The sequence below is a fragment of the Hemibagrus wyckioides genome, linkage group LG13 (assembly GCF_019097595.1).
Source record: "Hemibagrus wyckioides isolate EC202008001 linkage group LG13, SWU_Hwy_1.0, whole genome shotgun sequence".
NCBI lineage: Eukaryota > Metazoa > Chordata > Actinopteri > Siluriformes > Bagridae > Hemibagrus > Hemibagrus wyckioides.
Genome location: NC_080722.1, coordinates 23,123,903 through 23,141,882, shown reverse-complemented (window position 1 = coordinate 23,141,882; position 17,980 = coordinate 23,123,903). Strand labels below are relative to the sequence as shown.

General features: G+C 39.4%; 1 protein-coding gene across 9 annotated transcripts in view; it reads left to right on the top strand.

The window, feature by feature from the left end:
* Window positions 1-227: 227 nt before the first annotated feature.
* The window catches only part of LOC131363492 (zinc transporter ZIP11), a 102,089-nt gene continuing 84,336 nt past the window's right edge, over window positions 228-17,980 (top strand). For 3 of the 9 annotated variants that reach the window (XR_009206331.1, XM_058406067.1, XM_058406064.1), the window contains exons 1-3: window positions 1,070-1,147; window positions 1,557-1,674; window positions 4,267-4,305. Coding sequence is in view for 5 of the 9 variants with exons in the window: in XM_058406067.1 (XP_058262050.1) it covers window positions 1,567-1,674; window positions 4,267-4,305 (147 nt within the window). In the remaining 4 variants the exon portion in view is untranslated. Of the gene's footprint in view, window positions 378-1,069; window positions 1,148-1,556; window positions 1,675-2,145; window positions 2,396-3,906; window positions 3,989-4,266; window positions 4,306-17,806; window positions 17,865-17,980 lie in introns of those variants that run through there. The other 6 variants (XM_058406065.1, XM_058406066.1, XM_058406068.1 and 3 more) reach the window with 6 other exon arrangements.

Below are 17,980 nucleotides of genomic sequence, written 5' to 3'. Positions count from 1 at the left end.
TCTTCATCTAATAATAATAATAATAATAATAATAATAATAATAATAATAATATGCTGAAAACTAGTGATGTGACATTAGCTTGTATCAAAAAAAAGAAACATCTCACAGTGAAGCTCTGTGCAGGAGCTTGATTCGTTTTCCCATAACCACGTGACCTGTGACGTCCAAAGCTTCGGTTCGCACGCAACCACGTGACTGCTTCACATTCTGGTTCGAAAATAGCGCGAATCCCTTGCACAGGTTTGTGTCATTCGTTTCGCTAGTGAATTGAGAATTTTGTGCATCAGAGAGCGAGTTCTTTTGAATTATTACCATGCAACCAACTAAGAAAAGAGGCTGAAGTCTGGCAGCATTTCTGGTCCTATCAACAAATAAAGTAAGTTTAATAATAATAATAATAATAATAATAATAATAGTAACAATGGAAAGCACCTCCACTGCCCAGTTTACAAGCACTTCAGTTGACCATACCACAATAAACTTTATTTAGTTTGATATATATGCCTACATATATATGCCTACACAAGCCTTGCCTGTGAAGTCATTGGTTTAGGACTAGGAGAAAACTGTATGTAAATAAGGCTGCAAGTGTTGATCAAAGCAGATTCATATAAATTGCTACAGTACAAGTTAATCCATCCCATTTATTAGTTCTTTCATTAATTCATACATAGATTCATTTATTCATATAGTGTGTAGGTACACCAACACTGACACATGAAGCAATAATTTAAGAGCACAAAGTGGTTGATTTACTACATGTAAAAATCAGAAATAGCTACTTCCTCAGTGGCACAGTTGAGGGGAAAGCCTCGGTGCTTCACAAAGCTTCATTTCACCTTCAGTACTGAAAACGGCTACGTTAATGTTTCTTGTCTCGTCATGTTAACAATTTTGCATTACATTTCAGGATAAATGTTAATGTTAATGAAGAGTTAATGTTAATGTTGGAGCACGTCCACCTCTATCTGTGTTTATGGTGGTTACTACTTGGTGTACAATGTATGTCTGCGTTCGTCTGTTATGTTTGGTGGTAATGTCGCGAGACTTGTAATGTCTCGCGTGATCGTAGAGACACGTGTACAGGGAAGCAGGAAGTAAATAAGCCGCTCTTTGGTCGCTTGGTGTCTGCATTGGCAGTAAGTGGTATGTACCATGGGCTGTTTGTATTAAAAAACCCGGCATATTTCTAAATTAAACTTTGTTTATACACTTTTCGCAGTTTGTAAAAGTTTGCTACTGATCCTGTCGCAAGTTGTGGGCACATCATTGTAATCAGTAGAAATCGTAGTAATCAGCAGAAACACAAACACTATGTGTTTAACTTTAGATACATGTATGTGCTAGATTATTGATGCATTAGTCAGATACATTTTTTAATGTTCTAATGGTTTACCTACACAAGATTAACTTCATACCTGAGGTGTGTAATGCATGTCAGCACTTACTACTTGAGAAGCTTCGAGCCCTGAGCTGTTAAGCAAACAGTATTTGGCACACACCCTTTTCACTTGTAAAACAAAGTGAACAAACCTAACCTCATGACCCTCCTCAGGTGAAGCAGCATGCTTGCAGACCGCAGTCCAGTGGTGCAGGCTCTGCTGGGGACACTCTTCACCTGGGGCCTCACAGCTGCAGGAGCTGCTCTTGTCTTCATATTCTCCAGCACACAGGTAGGATACAGTTCTTGTCTTACTTTTGTTATTTTACACAAGTATATAATTGTTCAAATGGTGATTTTTCTTTGTGCAGAGATGTTTATTTAACACTGAATAAATCTCCAGTGTCAGTGCTTTGTTGCAGTGAGTAACTTTTCCTCCATGGGTAGTCTTTGTGACATGACAAACTGCATTTTTTGTCTTATTACAAAAATAACATTCTTAATAAATGTTTTAACATAATTATAACAGGAACTCACTTGTTACACATACATTACATGATATTAAACTAGATAGATAGATAGATAGATAGATAGATACTTTATTCATCCCAATGGGAAATTTACAACTTCTAGCGGTATCCACAAACATAGGCAATAAGGTAATAAATACAAATTTCAAGGTGCTAAAGATAATAAGGTAATGTGGATGCAGTGGATTGTCCATCCACTGCTCAGCGCCCGTCTCTCTGCCACTGATGTCAAGGTATCCAGTTCTGAGCCCACAATCGAGCCCGCCTTCCTCACCAGCTTGTCCAGATGTGAGGTCGTCCTACTTCTTGATGCTGCCTCCCCAGCACACTGCCGCATAGAAGAGGGCACTTGCCACAACAGTCTGATAGAACATCTGGAGCAGATTTTGAAGGACGCCAGCCTTCTAAGGAAGTACAGCCGGCTCTGCACAGAGCATCCGTGTTAGCAGTCCAGTCCATTCCCTCATCCAGCTGTACTCCAAGGTATTTGTAAGTCTTATCAAACTCCACACAATCACCATTGATAGTCACAGTCTCCGTTTGAGGCCTGGGCCTCCTAAAGTCCACCGGCATCTCCCTGGTCTTTGTGTTGTTGAGGTGCAGGTGGTTAAAGTCGCACCATGCAACAAAGTCCTAGATCAGTTTTCTGTACTCCTCCTCCTGTCCCCTCCTGATACAGCCCACGATAGCAGTGTCATCTGTGAACTTTTGCACACAGCAGGATTTTGAGTTATATTGGAAGTCCGATGTGTACAGGGTGAACAGGACTTTGGAGAGAGCGCAGTCCCTTGTGGTGCTCCCGTACTGCTGACCACATTGTCAGACTTGCAGTCCCCCAGTTGCACATACTGAGGTCTGCCTGTAAGGTAGTCTGCGATCCATGCCACCATGTGTGAGCTCACTCCCATCTCTGTTAATTTCTGAGGAGCAGTTGCTGGGTGGTGTTGAAAGCACTGGAGAAGTCCAAAAATGTAATTCTCACAGCCCCGCTTCCACTGTCCAGATGAGAGAGGGATTAATGTAGCGTGTAGGTAATGCCGTCTTCCACTCCCACCTTCTCCTGGTATGCAAACTGCAGAGGTTTGAGGGCATGGTGGACCTGTGGCCTGATGTGGTGTAACAGCACCCGCTCCATGGTCTTTATTATGTGAGATGTCAGGGTGACTGGCCTGAAGTCATTCAGCTCTCCAGGGCATGGTTTGGAATTGGGATGATGCAGGATGTTTTCCGCCACCAAGGGACCCTCTCCTGTTCCTGGCTCAGGTTAAAGATGCGCTGTAATTCAGCTGGATTCTCACATCTCCTTCAATGGTGTCACCTCGCTTCAAGCTGCATCCAGTGATTTTCTTCATCCTGTTCCACACTTCCTTCATGCTGTTATTCTGCAACATCTTCTCCAGATTCCTCTTGTACTGCTCCTTCGCCTCACTGAGATGGACTTTGGAAATACTTATGTTCTTTGTCCTTGAGCGCTTGTTCATGCAGAACTTGCACCTGACACAGCATTTGCATGTAGTGACTCCCACAAAACTCTATAAAAGTTCACAGACATATGTGACAACAAACAATCAGTTTAAAGGCTGAAAGGAAGAAGTTGAAGTTATTTAATGGTTAATGCATAGCTTTACACACACCCAGAAGCATGATTAAGATCCAAATGTTTTTATGATTTTTTGGGGAAATTTCTGAATAGATTTGTTCATATCTGAGGCCCATCATCATCAAGCTAGATATGAACAGATTTATTCATAAATCACTTAAAAAACAAACAGGTTGAAAAAAATGTCCAGTAATTTGTTAGCTGTTGCAAAAATTGAGTCATTTGGAAAAAAGCTTTAAAGAGAATAAGAACGTATTTAAAATTTATAAAAGTATAAACATTTATAGAAGTGAAAAAAAAATCCTTACGACAAAAGCATTGTGTACTTTATGCAAATCCATACTTCTCCCATCAAGTAAGTGCTCAACAGACTTTCTGTGGTTTATCTGTCCAGTGGCTGGAGTAGCTAAAGCTTTGGCAGAGGGATGATTGAATACAGTATGGGTCACTGGCATTGGTGAATGCCTCATTTTAAGGTGTGTGTTTAAGGGAACCTATTTCTAATTCTCTGACTCCACAGTCTGTAAATACACACAGTGGGAAGAGACAGTCATTGGCCCTATCGACTATTGCTGATGTTTTTTTTTTAGATAAGTGGAAAAATCTCAACCACTGTTTGAAGATTTGGGTACACCCAGTATGTCTGATGATTTGAAGTACTTAATTCGGGTCTCTTCTCAAGTAAAAATAAGATGAAAAACACACTGCAGCTGCATGTCTTACTTGTCTGATTTTGTCCTGTTGTGCTTTTCAGAAGCACATCTTGGATGGAAGCCTGGGCTTTGCAGCAGGGGTAAGAGAGCACAAATACTTCCACATTATAGGCTCTTCTGCTATCAGCTTGTCTACTATAATGGCAATGGTGCTATTTTACACCTGGTGTCTGCTGGAGCGTCAGTAAATAAACATCAACAGCAATCAAGTTAAACACTTGCAAAGCTCCTTTTAGTTAAGCTGAAGTAAGGTATCAGACTATGCTTTGTCATATATAAAATAATATGAAGAATGGAAAATACCTATTGATAGAAACAAACACCTAAGCTAACATTAGCCAAAAACAAACAAACAAAAAAACAACAACAACAAATGTTAGGCTGTCTCCCTGTACAGCCAAATGTCAACACTTCTACTGGAGCTGTGAGGTTCCTCCTATTTCAGAATTAAATTACATCATAGTCCTGAGTACCAGAAGCCTATTATGTTTTTTCATCACACTTTTAGCAATAGACACAAAGCAGATACAGAAATCTGGGTAGATTTAAATCCTGATATAAATTTAATCTAATAATTTAATTTAATTTAATAATATAAATATTTATAAAGGAACTAGATTTAAAAGGAAACCCATCCTCTTCAAGGTGACACCGAATAGTGAGGCTATAAATCATTATTCTTCTACATGTTATAATCTTAAATATAACAGAATTGAAATGTAAACAGGACTGTGTGTGTTGACAAGATGTTCAGTATGAGTTGAATAGGTCTCCTGGGTTAGCACAGGACAGGCTGTTTGATTACAGCAGCATTTTATATGATACAAAGCAACAGTATGCAGGTGTGATTATTCACTGAAGAAGGGGTGAAATTTGGGCATAAACTTTTTTGCTCTAACTCCTGGGAAGAATTTCCTTTTCATCTATGCTGAAATAATTTGTAGTCAAAGTTTAACCACACAGATTTTATGGGACAAGGTTTGTGCAGAAACAAAAAAATATCTGTCATTCAGAGTTTAACATGAAGAGTAAAAAAAATACATTCGGAAAGAAACTAAAAAAAATCTATTTTCTGCAGAGAAACTTCAAAAGTAGATAGGACTAGGCGCCAACCAGTGCTGTAATTATTTAAAGATATTTAACCTGCATTATATTCTTATTGTTCTATATTCTATATTCTATGTTCTATATTCTTATTATTCTTATTCCTATGTTCAAGTGGAAGCATAATGAGCTTCAGAAAGACACCTTTAAGAATTTTTTTTCTCGCCACTTACAATATTGTTACCTTTAATGAAAGACATGTTGCATCACTGCTAGACGTGTTTGACCAGAACATATATGCAAGTAGTAATATTATGTAATTAATTATATTTCATTATCAGTGAACATGGCTAAATTACTAAACTGGCTAAGGTCAGATGTCAAATATAGCCTGGGAGTTTGCTAGTCATATGTTTTGCCACATTAGCATTTAAATAATCTAATCAAATAACTAATGTCTAATTCTAATTGAGGCTTATGATTTAAAAAGTACATAAGTATTAAAAAAACTTTGGTGTTTCTTTAAAGATTTCATAGCACAATAAAGGGTGTGATATATTAGGCAGCAAGTAAACAGTCAGTTCTTGAAATTGATGCGTTGAAAGCAGGAAAATGTGTCAGGATCTACATGTAAATGTATTGCTATTGTAGTACAACTTGCTGAAAAAGTTAAAGTTCAGAGTGTCCATGCTGAATCCTGTTCACATGTGAGCATCAGAACTGGACTGTGGAGCAGTGGACGAAAGTTAACAGCTAAATAGTTTCTATTTAAAATCTGTTCTAATTTCAGAGCCTTTTATCTGATATTGATATCCGATACTTTGAAGATTCTCATACAGTATATAATCTGATCAGTCTGTGCAACTTGAGCACTGCTTGTATTTTTAGATTCTTGATAGTTATTGGGCAGGAGATAAAAATCATTATTGCTTGGCATGCTTATTAATAATATATATGTTAACTATACATCGATTTAGTCTGGATCTGACTACAGAAGTGGTAGACTACCGACTACTCGTAGACTTCTCTATTTCTCACGCTCAGACCTTGACATTTAACAAACCTCCTCTGCTAATTAGTATAGTAAGTGTATTGAACTGATGTGTGTGATGTTAGATTAATTTTAAGTAAACAGGATGTAGATGTTAAACACAGAGCCATCATCACATTAGTGAACATGTCAAATGAATAAACCTCATTATCATGAGCAGTCGTCCTGGACATCCTCATTTTCCTCATTAAGAAATATTTTATGCACTTTATTTGACATCACTCCAGAATAAAACATTATTTTTTGTTTATAATGTTAAGCTCTTGTTTTAGTATCTTTTTAAACTGAAACGTGAAACTTTAAAATGAAGTTGCTAATGTCTAGTGATATTAGATATAGTACTACAGGACAGAAACCTCTAGCTCTAAATCTCTTGACAGGCTTTTGGTTGAAAGGCACAGATTAGTCCTGCATGGGTTATTTGTTAGATGGATTTAATTAGATTCTATAGCTCTAAAGGTCTCTCATTGGACTGCAGTTTTAATAAACATTATTTGAAATGCAGTAAGACCAGGCAGTAGTGAGGGGAAAAGAATATCTCCTTTCACTTGTTGCAATGGAGAGTTGATTGTACATTGATTGGCCATAACATTACAACTACATGCCTAATGTTGTGTTAGTCCTCTTGTGCCACCAGATCAGCTCTGACAGGTTGAGGCATGGACTCTACAAGACCACTGAAGGTGTGCTGTGATATCCAGCACCAAGACGTTAGCAGCAGATCCTTTAAGTTCTGTAAGTTGCCGACCTGATTATCCAGAACATCCCACAGATGCTTGATCTGGGGAATTTTCGGAGTGTAGCAGACATCATTTGCCTATGACATCACTGCTATTAGGGAATTCCATTACTATGAAGAAGTGTACTTGGTCTGCAACAATGTTTAGGTAGGTGCTTCATGTCAAAGTCACATCCATTGTGGAGATACTACTACCCAGTCATCTAGCCCTCACAATTTGGTCCTTGTCAAAGTCACTCAGATCTTTTTCCTACTTCCAGCACATCAAATTTAAGTACTCACTGCTCTTCAGCACTGGCTGCCTATCACACCTCTTGACTGGTGGCTTTATAACAAGTAATGTTATTCACTCACTCACTCACTCACTCAGTGGTTTGAATGTTATGGCTGATTGGTGTGTCTCTTTCAGACAGTAAAAGAACATAGGCTGATTTATTGATGACCCTTGTGGTACAGCTTTCTGCAGGGTTTATCAGTGAATTCAAAATTTTTCTGGAGGAAAAGAATGTTAAAATTAATTTATTTTAACTGACAGGATATTGATTAATCACCTGCTTTCTACACTACTATGTTGAGTTACAGTTAGTTATTTTATTTCCTAATAACATACAGGCTTACTGAGCCTGTAAAAAGCAAGCAAAGCTGTAATGTGCAATTTATCAAAATGTCTAATTAAATATACAATTAAAATTCTTCTTACATTGTTATATTGTGCAATTAGAGAGCAATCTAGTGAATTAGCACATACACACAGATCAAGTCATTGCTTCTAAAAGAGAAGCACTAATTAGTGGAGAGAAATAATGTTCGCAATTATCTTCAAACACAGCATGACATTCCTGTTAATAAAATGAAATAATTTTTTACTTTTTGCTTTTCACTCAGGCTAAATTACACCCCTGTTAATGTTCTTTTAACTTTAACATTATCACTGCAGATTTGATGCTGCACATTTATGCTGAGAATCTTTCATTCTACCACATCCAAACGGTGCTTGGTTGGATCTGATGACTGGGGAGGCCACTGAAGTGCACTGAAATAACAGACATATTCATGGAATCTGTTTGAGATGACTTGTGCTTTTAGAGAGTACACATGACCATGTTGGAAAATGCCATTATTATTAAGAGCCTTAGGGCTGTTACTCTTAAAGGAAGAATGTGGTCAACAGCAATACTCTGTGCTTGTGGCTGTAGCATTTGAATGATGCTCGAGTGGTATTAAGGAGTCCAGTTAAAGAGCCATGGAAATATTGCCCATAAATGTTGAAACGGTGTCTTTGGGAGACACTTAAGTCTTTATTTTATTGCCATCTACACATACTTCAATGTATCTAGAGTATTTCAGCATCACTAGACTTTCACCACCTCTGAATCATTCCAGTGATATTTAGACTGAATATGCTCTAGTGACATTTGAGATATTTGAAAATAAATATATATAACTGTAAATAATGAATCAATCCAGTTTGTAAACATGTAACCACTGCTGTTAAAAAGTGTCGACCTCTGGCTTTATCTTGTTAACCAGCATAAAATCTAGTTCAGAAATGCACTATAGTATTTCATCTCCTTCCATCAGTGTGTCTCAGTGGGAATGATTCACTTCTGTAATTATTCTGGTGAGGTTCAGTGCCGTTACAGGGCATGAACAGTACAAGAGGGTAGTATTTTTTCTACTCCTTTTTCAGCTTCTCATTATGAACCTAATTAAATGTTACTTTTTATCTCATACTTTGGTCTAATTTCTCTCAACTTAAACTGCGTATTATGTGGGTTATGTGTAATTGGGTTTTGCTGCTTTCACTGGCTAAAAGCACAGACTCTTACAAAAATAAAACAGTGAAATAAATCCAGCTATAGCTCATGAACTTTCCTGTAATTCAGATCAATTTTTCCAGGTTCATGGGTTTGTGAGAAAAGGAAAGGTGGATTATCTTCTTTTGGCTCAGACTGACAGCTAGCCCTCAGGATGACCAAGCACAGAAAAAGTTTGCACTTAAGAGCGACTGTTCTCTATACACTCTGACACAAGACTCCAGTTAGTGCTGTTACATTTAATGCTGTGCTTCTAACACTTACGTTTCCAGTTGCTTTGTAAAATAATATTTGTCTTTATTTTTATGATCCAATAACTTGGACATGAAGGAGCGGCTTTTTGTTATTAGGTCTCATCAAGATGTAAAATAAAAAAAATAGACTGGATTTGGCCATTTCCAAATCTCACTGATATGTGAGATCTTTAAGGTATCCATTTTTCAGTCCTCACCATTGCTGAGATATTCTTGAACTAATCTTTGTCAGCTTGTAGGATAAGATTCTCCCTGTTAGTCAGAGGGCTTTTTACTTAGCTGGAAATCTGACAAGAGTCCAGAAAAGATGCTCTTACTGATGAATGATTCCTTAAATGGGAAAATTCCATTTAACTGAAGAGTGGCTCAGTGGGCACTCAAGAAGACCTTCTGTGCTTTGCATTTTGAGAAATTTTAGATGTAGGCATCATCTCAAAGAGACTTAAAAATGTTCATGTGAGAGTGATGCTGATGAACTATAGTCTTAAGCCTATCAAAGGCTAAAGCCTAGTAAAAAATGTTGCTTTGACCTTAACAGTCATTTCTTCTTTTTCCAGTGTAGTATCAAATCTAAAACCCAAGAAAATACATTTCAAGCTCACTAATTCACATGGCATAGCATAGCTGGGCGAACCACTGGGTGTTTAACTGTTGAAATCTTAGTAAATAAACATGAATTTCAAATTCAAATATAGAGTTTTATGAAGGCCAGGCTGTCATTGGTGGTGTGATGTAGCTAATTTTATTTTACATTGGTCTTTTATTATTTTAATGCAGTTGTTCATTTGGCAAAAAAATCGTTTATTGCACATACATTTTTAATGCTGTTGAGAGACATTCGCCCATGTTTATATTCTACTTTCATTTGTTCTTGGACAAATGCAGTCTTCAAAGCCTATGGTCAAAAATTGACCAAACCAACTAACAGTTGCTGGCCCTTTATCAGTACATTGAGATCTCAGTTACATGCATATAATTGAGGATTTAATACAAAAGCTGTGTTCATACCTCAGACGTAAATATGGACTTGAACACTATTCAGAAAGTTGCAAAGAATTTGTGCACACAGGGTGGGATTTGAATGAAGGCATGGACTTAAGTCCATTTTTCTGCATGGTATCAGCTTGAGGGTGAAATTTCTGCAGTACTGTCTAATGCATACACATTAGGGATTCATGACTTCATTTAAGTATTGTTTATTTATTCACGTTGCCTGCACATTTAACTTCTAGTGCACAATATAATAGGATGTGCTGAATCAAGTGCTATTTTATAAGCTGCCAAATAATGAGGGAGGAAGCCAGAAATGAAATTGAATCAAATTTGAATAGTAAAAAGTTCATTTTTGTAGTACAGAAAACAACTTCAAGCACATTATCTGTATCTGAATATGTGCAACTTTCCCTAACACCACCCTTAATGAATCAGTCATAAAGGTCTGTTCTAATTGTTCTAATGGTCCATACAGCTATTGCTTGAAGAGATTGACATAATTGTCTTCTTTATAGTATGGGCTTTTAATGTTTTATTTATGAAATGAAATGAAATCTTCATTTCATAAATAAAACATTAAAAGCCCATACCTATAAAGAAGACAATTATGTCAATCACTGAAGTTGTTTTCTTCATCAGATATAGTTGTGAATACACGCTCATTATACATCAGTGTTTTGATCTGAAAGGATCTCACTTTTATTGTTCTCCCATCTATCCATCTTTCCATCTTCTATCCATTCTCTGGTCCTCTGATGTAGAAAATGCCTTTAATAGAGGAGTGACACAGAACAACTGTAGTTTCAATTATATCTTTATTTAATCCCAATGAAAATGATTTGTGATGAAAATGAGTAAAAATGAAATGGTATCATTAAGACAATATTGTTATACTGTCAATTCATGTGATAATCATAGGCATGCACATTGGAATGTAATTTACTGCTGATAAATAACGGGCACTATATAGTGTTTAGCAAAAAAAGAGTACAGACACCTGAGCATCACACCCATACACTTAGTTCCATATATATTTGGACACTGACGAAATCTTCATATTTTTGGCTCGGTATGCCACTAGAATAGAATATAAATGTAACAATCGAGATGAAATTGAAGGGCAGACTTTCAGCTTAAATTTAAGGGGTTGAACAAAAATACCATTTAAAACAATTAGGAATTGCAAATGTTTACACAGTTACACAGGGTTGAGATCTGATGATTGTCTCGGCCATTGAAGAATATTTCGCTTCTTCACCTTCAAAAACTCCTGGGTTGTTTTGGGTCATTGTCCATCTGGACTGTGCTGCGACCAGATTTAGTCCAATGAAACACGCTCAAACTCAACACGCTCAAACTCAACACGCTCAAACTCAACACGCTCAAACTCAACACGCTCAAACTCAGCACGTCTAAACTCAACACGTCTAAACTCAACACGTCTAAACTCAACACGCTCAAACTCAGCACGTCTAAACTCAACACGCTCAAACTCAACACGCTCAAACTCAGCACGTCTAAACTCAACACGCTCAAACTCAACACGCTCAAACTCAACACGCTCAAACTCAACACGCTCAAACTCAGCACGTCTAAACTCAACACGCTCAAACTCGACACGCTCAAACTCGACACGCTCAAACTCAACACGTCTAAACTCAACACGCTCAAACTCAACACGCTCAAACTCAACACGCTCAAACTCAGCACGTCTAAACTCAACACGCTCAAACTCAACACGTCTAAACTCAACACGCTCAAACTCAACACGCTCAAACTCAACACGCTCAAACTCAACACGTCTAAACTCAACACGTCTAAACTCAACACGCTCAAACTCAACACGTCTAAACTCAACACGTCTAAACTCAACACGTCTAAACTCAACACGCTCAAACTCAGCACGTCTAAACTCAACACGCTCAAACTCGACACGCTCAAACTCAACACGTCTAAACTCAACACGCTCAAACTCAGCACGTCTAAACTCAACACGCTCAAACTCAACACGCTCAAACTCAACACGTCTAAACTCAACACGCTCAAACTCAGCACGTCTAAACTCAACACGCTCAAACTCAACACGTCTAAACTCGACACGCTCAAACTCGACACGCTCAAACTCGACACGCTCAAACTCAGCACGTCTAAACTCAACACGCTCAAACTCAACACGTCTAAACTCGACACGCTCAAACTCGACACGCTCAAACTCAGCACGTCTAAACTCAACACGTCTAAACTCAACACGCTCAAACTCAGCACGTCTAAACTCAACACGCTCAAACTCAGCACGTCTAAACTCGACACGCTCAAACTCAACACGTCTAAACTCGACACGCTCAAACTCGACACGCTCAAACTCGACACGCTCAAACTCAACACGCTCAAACTCGACACGCTCAAACTCAGCACGTCTAAACTCAACACGCTCAAACTCAGCACGTCTAAACTCAACACGCTCAAACTCAGCACGTCTAAACTCGACACGCTCAAACTCAACATGTCTAAACTCGACACGCTCAAACTCGACACGCTCAAACTCGACACGCTCAAACTCGACACGCTCAAACTCGACATGCTCAAACACAACACGTCTAAACTCAACACGCTCAAACTCAGCACGTCTAAACTCAACACGCTCAAACTCAACACGTCTAAACTCGACACGCTCAAACTCGACACGCTCAAACTCGACACGCTCAAACTCAGCACGTCTAAACTCAACACGTCTAAACTCAACACGTCTAAACTCAACACGTCTAAACTCAACACGCTCAAACTCAACACGCTCAAACTCAGCACGTCTAAACTCAACACGCTCAAACTCAGCACGTCTAAACTCAACATGCTCAAACTCAACACGCTCAAACTCAGCACGTCTAAACTCAACACGTCTAAACTCAACACGCTCAAACTCGACACGCTCAAACTCGACACGCTCAAACTCGACATGCTCAAACACAACACGTCTAAACTCGACACGCTCAAACTCGACATGCTCAAACACAACACGTCTAAACTCGACATGCTCAAACTCAGCACGTCTAAACTCGACACGTCTAAACTCAACACGCTCAAACTCAACACGCTCAAACTCGACACGCTCAAACTCGACACGCTCAAACTCGACACTCTCAAACTCAACACGTCTAAACTCAACACGCTCAAACTCAACACGCTCAAACTCAACACGCTCAAACTCAGCACGTCTAAACTCAACACGCTCAAACTCAGCACGTCTAAACTCAACACGCTCAAACTCAGCACGTCTAAACTCAACACGCTCAAACTCAACACGTCTAAACTCGACACGCTCAAACTCGACACGCTCAAACTCGACATGCTCAAACACAACACGTCTAAACTCGACATGCTCAAACTCAACACGTCTAAACTCAACACGTCTAAACTCAACACGTCTAAACTCAACACGCTCAAACTCAGCACGTCTAAACTCAACACGTCTAAACTCAACACGCTCAAACTCAACACGCTCAAACTCAGCACGTCTAAACTCAACACGCTCAAACTCAACACGCTCAAACTCGACACGCTCAAACTCGACACGCTCAAACTCAACACGTCTAAACTCGACACGCTCAAACTCGACACGCTCAAACTCGACACGCTCAAACTCGACACGCTCAAACTCAACACGTCTAAACTCAACACGCTCAAACTCAGCACGTCTAAACTCAACACGCTCAAACTCAACACGTCTAAACTCAGCACGCTCAAACTCAGCACGCTCAAACTCAGCACGTCTAAACTCAACACGCTCACTCAACACATCTAAACTCAACACGCTCAAACTCAGCACGTCTAAACTCAACATGCTCAAACTCAGCACGTCTAAACTCAACACGCTCAAACTCAGCACGTCTAAACTCAACACGCTCAAACTCAACACGTCTAAACTCAACACGCTCAAACTCAACACGTCTAAACTCAACACGCTCAAACTCAGCACGTCTAAACTCAGCACGCTCAAACTCAACACGTCTAAACTCAACACGCTCACTCAACACGTCTAAACTCAACACGCTCACTCAACACGTCTAAACTCAACACGCTCAAACTCAACACGTCTAAACTCAACACGCTCAAACTCAGCACGTCTAAACTCAACACGCTCAAACTCAGCACGCTCAAACTCAGCACGTCTAAACTCACCACGCTCAAACTCAACACGTCTAAACTCAACACGCTCACTCAACACGTCTAAACTCAACACGCTCACTCAACACGTCTAAACTCAACACGCTCAAACTCAGCACGTCTAAACTCAACACGCTCAAACTCAGCACGTCTAAACTCAACACGCTCAAACTCAACACGTCTAAACTTGAAAACTCAGTCAAAGAAGCTTTGTCACTTCAACCATATATAGCTGATGCAGTACACAGTGAAGTGAAACAACGTTCCTCCTATACCAAAGGTGCTACACATAACAAAGACAAAGTACAGTGATGCAGACAAACACTGAGCTAAACATAGAGATTAAACTAAACTAAACGTCTAAACTCAACACGCCCAGACTCAACACGCCCAGACTCAACACGTTCAGACTCAACATGTCTAAACTCAAGACGTCTAAACTCAACACGTTCAGACTTAACACGCCCAAACTCAACACGCCCAAACTCAACACGCCCAGACTCAACACGCCCAAACTCAACACGCCCAGACTCAACACGTTCAGACTCAACATGTCTAAACTCAAGACGTCTAAACTCAACACGTTCAGACTCAACACATCTATACTCAACATGTCTAGACTCAACACGCCCAAACTCAACACAACCAAACTCAACACGTTCAGACTCAACACGCCCAAACTCAACACGTGTAAACTCAACACGCCCAAACTCAACACGTTCAGACTCAACACGCCCAAACTCAACACGTGTAAACTCAACATGCCCAAACGCAACACGCCCAGACTCAACACGTTCAGACTCAACACGTCTAAACTCAAGACGTCTAAACTCAACACGTTCAGACTTAACACGTCTAAACTCAGCACGTCTAAACTCAACATGTCTAAACTCAACACGTCTAAACTCAACACGCTCAAACTCAGCACGTTCAGACTCAACATATGTATACTCAACACGTGTAAACTCAACACATCTATACTAAACACGCCCATACTCAACACGCCCAAACTCAACACCTTCAGACTCAACACATCTATACTCAACACGCCCATACTCAACACGCCCAAACTCAACACGTTCAGACTCAACACATCTATACTCAACATGTCTAGACTCAACACGCCCAAACTCAACACACCCAAACTCAACACGTTCAGGCTTAACACATCTATACTCAACACGCCCAAACTCAACAAGCCCAAACTCAACACGTGTAAACTCAACAAGCCCAAACTCAACACATCTATACTCAACACACCCAAACTCAACACGTTCACTCAACACATCTATACTCAACATGTCTAGACTCAACACGCCCAAACTCAACACGTGTAAACTCAACACGCCCAAACTCAACACGTTCAGACTCAACACGCCCAAACTCAACACGTGTAAACTCAACATGCCCAAACTCAACACGCCCAGACTCAACACGTTCAGACTCAACACGTCTAAACTCAAGACGTCTAAACTCAACACGTTCAGACTTAACACGTCTAAACTCAGCACGTCTAAACTCAACACGCCCAGACTCAACACGTTCAGACTCAACATATGTATACTCAACACGTGTAAACTCAACACGCCCATACTCAACACGCCCATACTCAACACGCCCAAACTCAACACCTTCAGACTCAACACATCTATACTCAACACGCCCATACTCAACACGCCCAAACTCAACACGTTCAGACTCAACACATCTATACTCAACATGTCTAGACTCAACACGCCCAAACTCAACACACCCAAACTCAACACGTTCAGGCTTAACACATCTATACTCAACACGCCCAAACTCAACAAGCCCAAACTCAACACGTGTAAACTCAACAAGCCCAAACTCAACACATCTATACTCAACACACCCAAACTCAACACGTTCACTCAACACATCTATACTCAACATGTCTAGACTCAACACGCCCAAACTCAACACACCCAAACTCAACACACCCAAACTCAACACGTTCAGGCTTAACACATCTATACTCAACACGCCCAAACTCAACACGCCCAAACTCAACACATCTATACTCAACACGCCCAAACTCAACACATCTATACTCAACACGCCCAAACTCAACACATCTATACTCAACACGCCCAAACTCAACACGTTCACTCAACACATCTATACTCAACACGCCCAAACTCAACACGTTCAGACTCAACACGTCTATACTCACCACGCCCAAACTCACCACGCCCAAACTCACCACGCCCAAACTCACCACGCCCAAACTCACCACGTTCAGACTCAACACATCTATACTCAACACGCCCAAACTCAACACGTTCAGACTCAACACATCTATTCTTAACACGTCTAGACTCAACACGCCCAAACTTAACACACCCAAACTCAACACGTTCAGGCTTAACACATCTATACTCAACACGCCCAAACTCAACACGTTCAGACTCAACACATCTATACTCAACACACCCAAACTCAACACGTTCAGGCTTAACACATCTATACTCAACACGCCTAAACTCAACACGTTCAGACTCAACACGCCCAAACTCAACACATCTATACTCAATACACCCAAACCCAACACATTCAGACTCAACACATCTATACTCAACACGTCTAAACTCGACACGCTCAAACTCAACTTGTAAAAAGTTACATTATGTTGAACATGTTCTCAGAAGTAGGACAGAACTTTCAACTGTTTTGTGTGAAGGTCTCCAATGTAATTGATCATGTGAGCAATAAAAATAAAAGGAGCCTCAGAGGTATGTCATTTTGCTTTATTTATTTATTTATTTATTTTTTGCTTTAGAAGATATTGTGATTGATGTTGAATAACAATGCTTTTGTATTGCATTTTAGTGAAGCTGATGGTTGTCTTTCTTTTACCTTTTCTTAAATCACATGTTGTGTCAGGTATGTTTTTTTTGTTGAAGGTTCTTTATATATTAGTCAGTAGTCATTTGTGAGGGTGGGGTTATTTGTAAGGAATGGGCATGGTTTTTAGTATGATGTAGTGCTGGTGTCTCCGTTTGGTCCTGTGCTTTCATTAATGAAAGGTCTTGGGAACAAATGAAAATGTTCCCAAATGATCATCCTGTGCCAGAGGGTGCTGGACTGAAGAGAAAGTGGGGAGTGAATCTTTATGCTTTTCTGGGATGTGCCTGTAGCTGTGATAAATTATACCAAATTTATAAATGAAATCCAATGTTTCTTTACACATTGATCCTGAGGTGCCCAACTGGCAGGATTTTCCTCTTTCTTCCCTTAATGCCCCCACTGTGTGGTTCTGAGAGTGTAGATTGTGAATTCATCCTTTGGGATGAATAAAGTATCTATCTATCTGTCTATCTAGATCTTCATCGGTCCCATAACATATCACAGATATTTAATTAATATTATGTCCATAATAATAATAATAATAATAATAATAATAATAATAATGATAATAATAATAATAATAATTATTATAATAATAATTTTTTCTGAGCTGTCTGTACTTCCAAAGGCATAGATAATCCTTTCTTTTTGTAGGAAAGAAAAACATTTCTGATTAAGATCTACATAAACCAATCGCTGGGATAAAATTCAGGTACCTTTTTGTTTCTCTTAAATTCCAATAGGCTCCAATATGATATAATATACTGTATGTTGTGTAAGCTGCACAATTTAAAACATGCAGTGTTTCCAGATGGATTGGGTACAGGT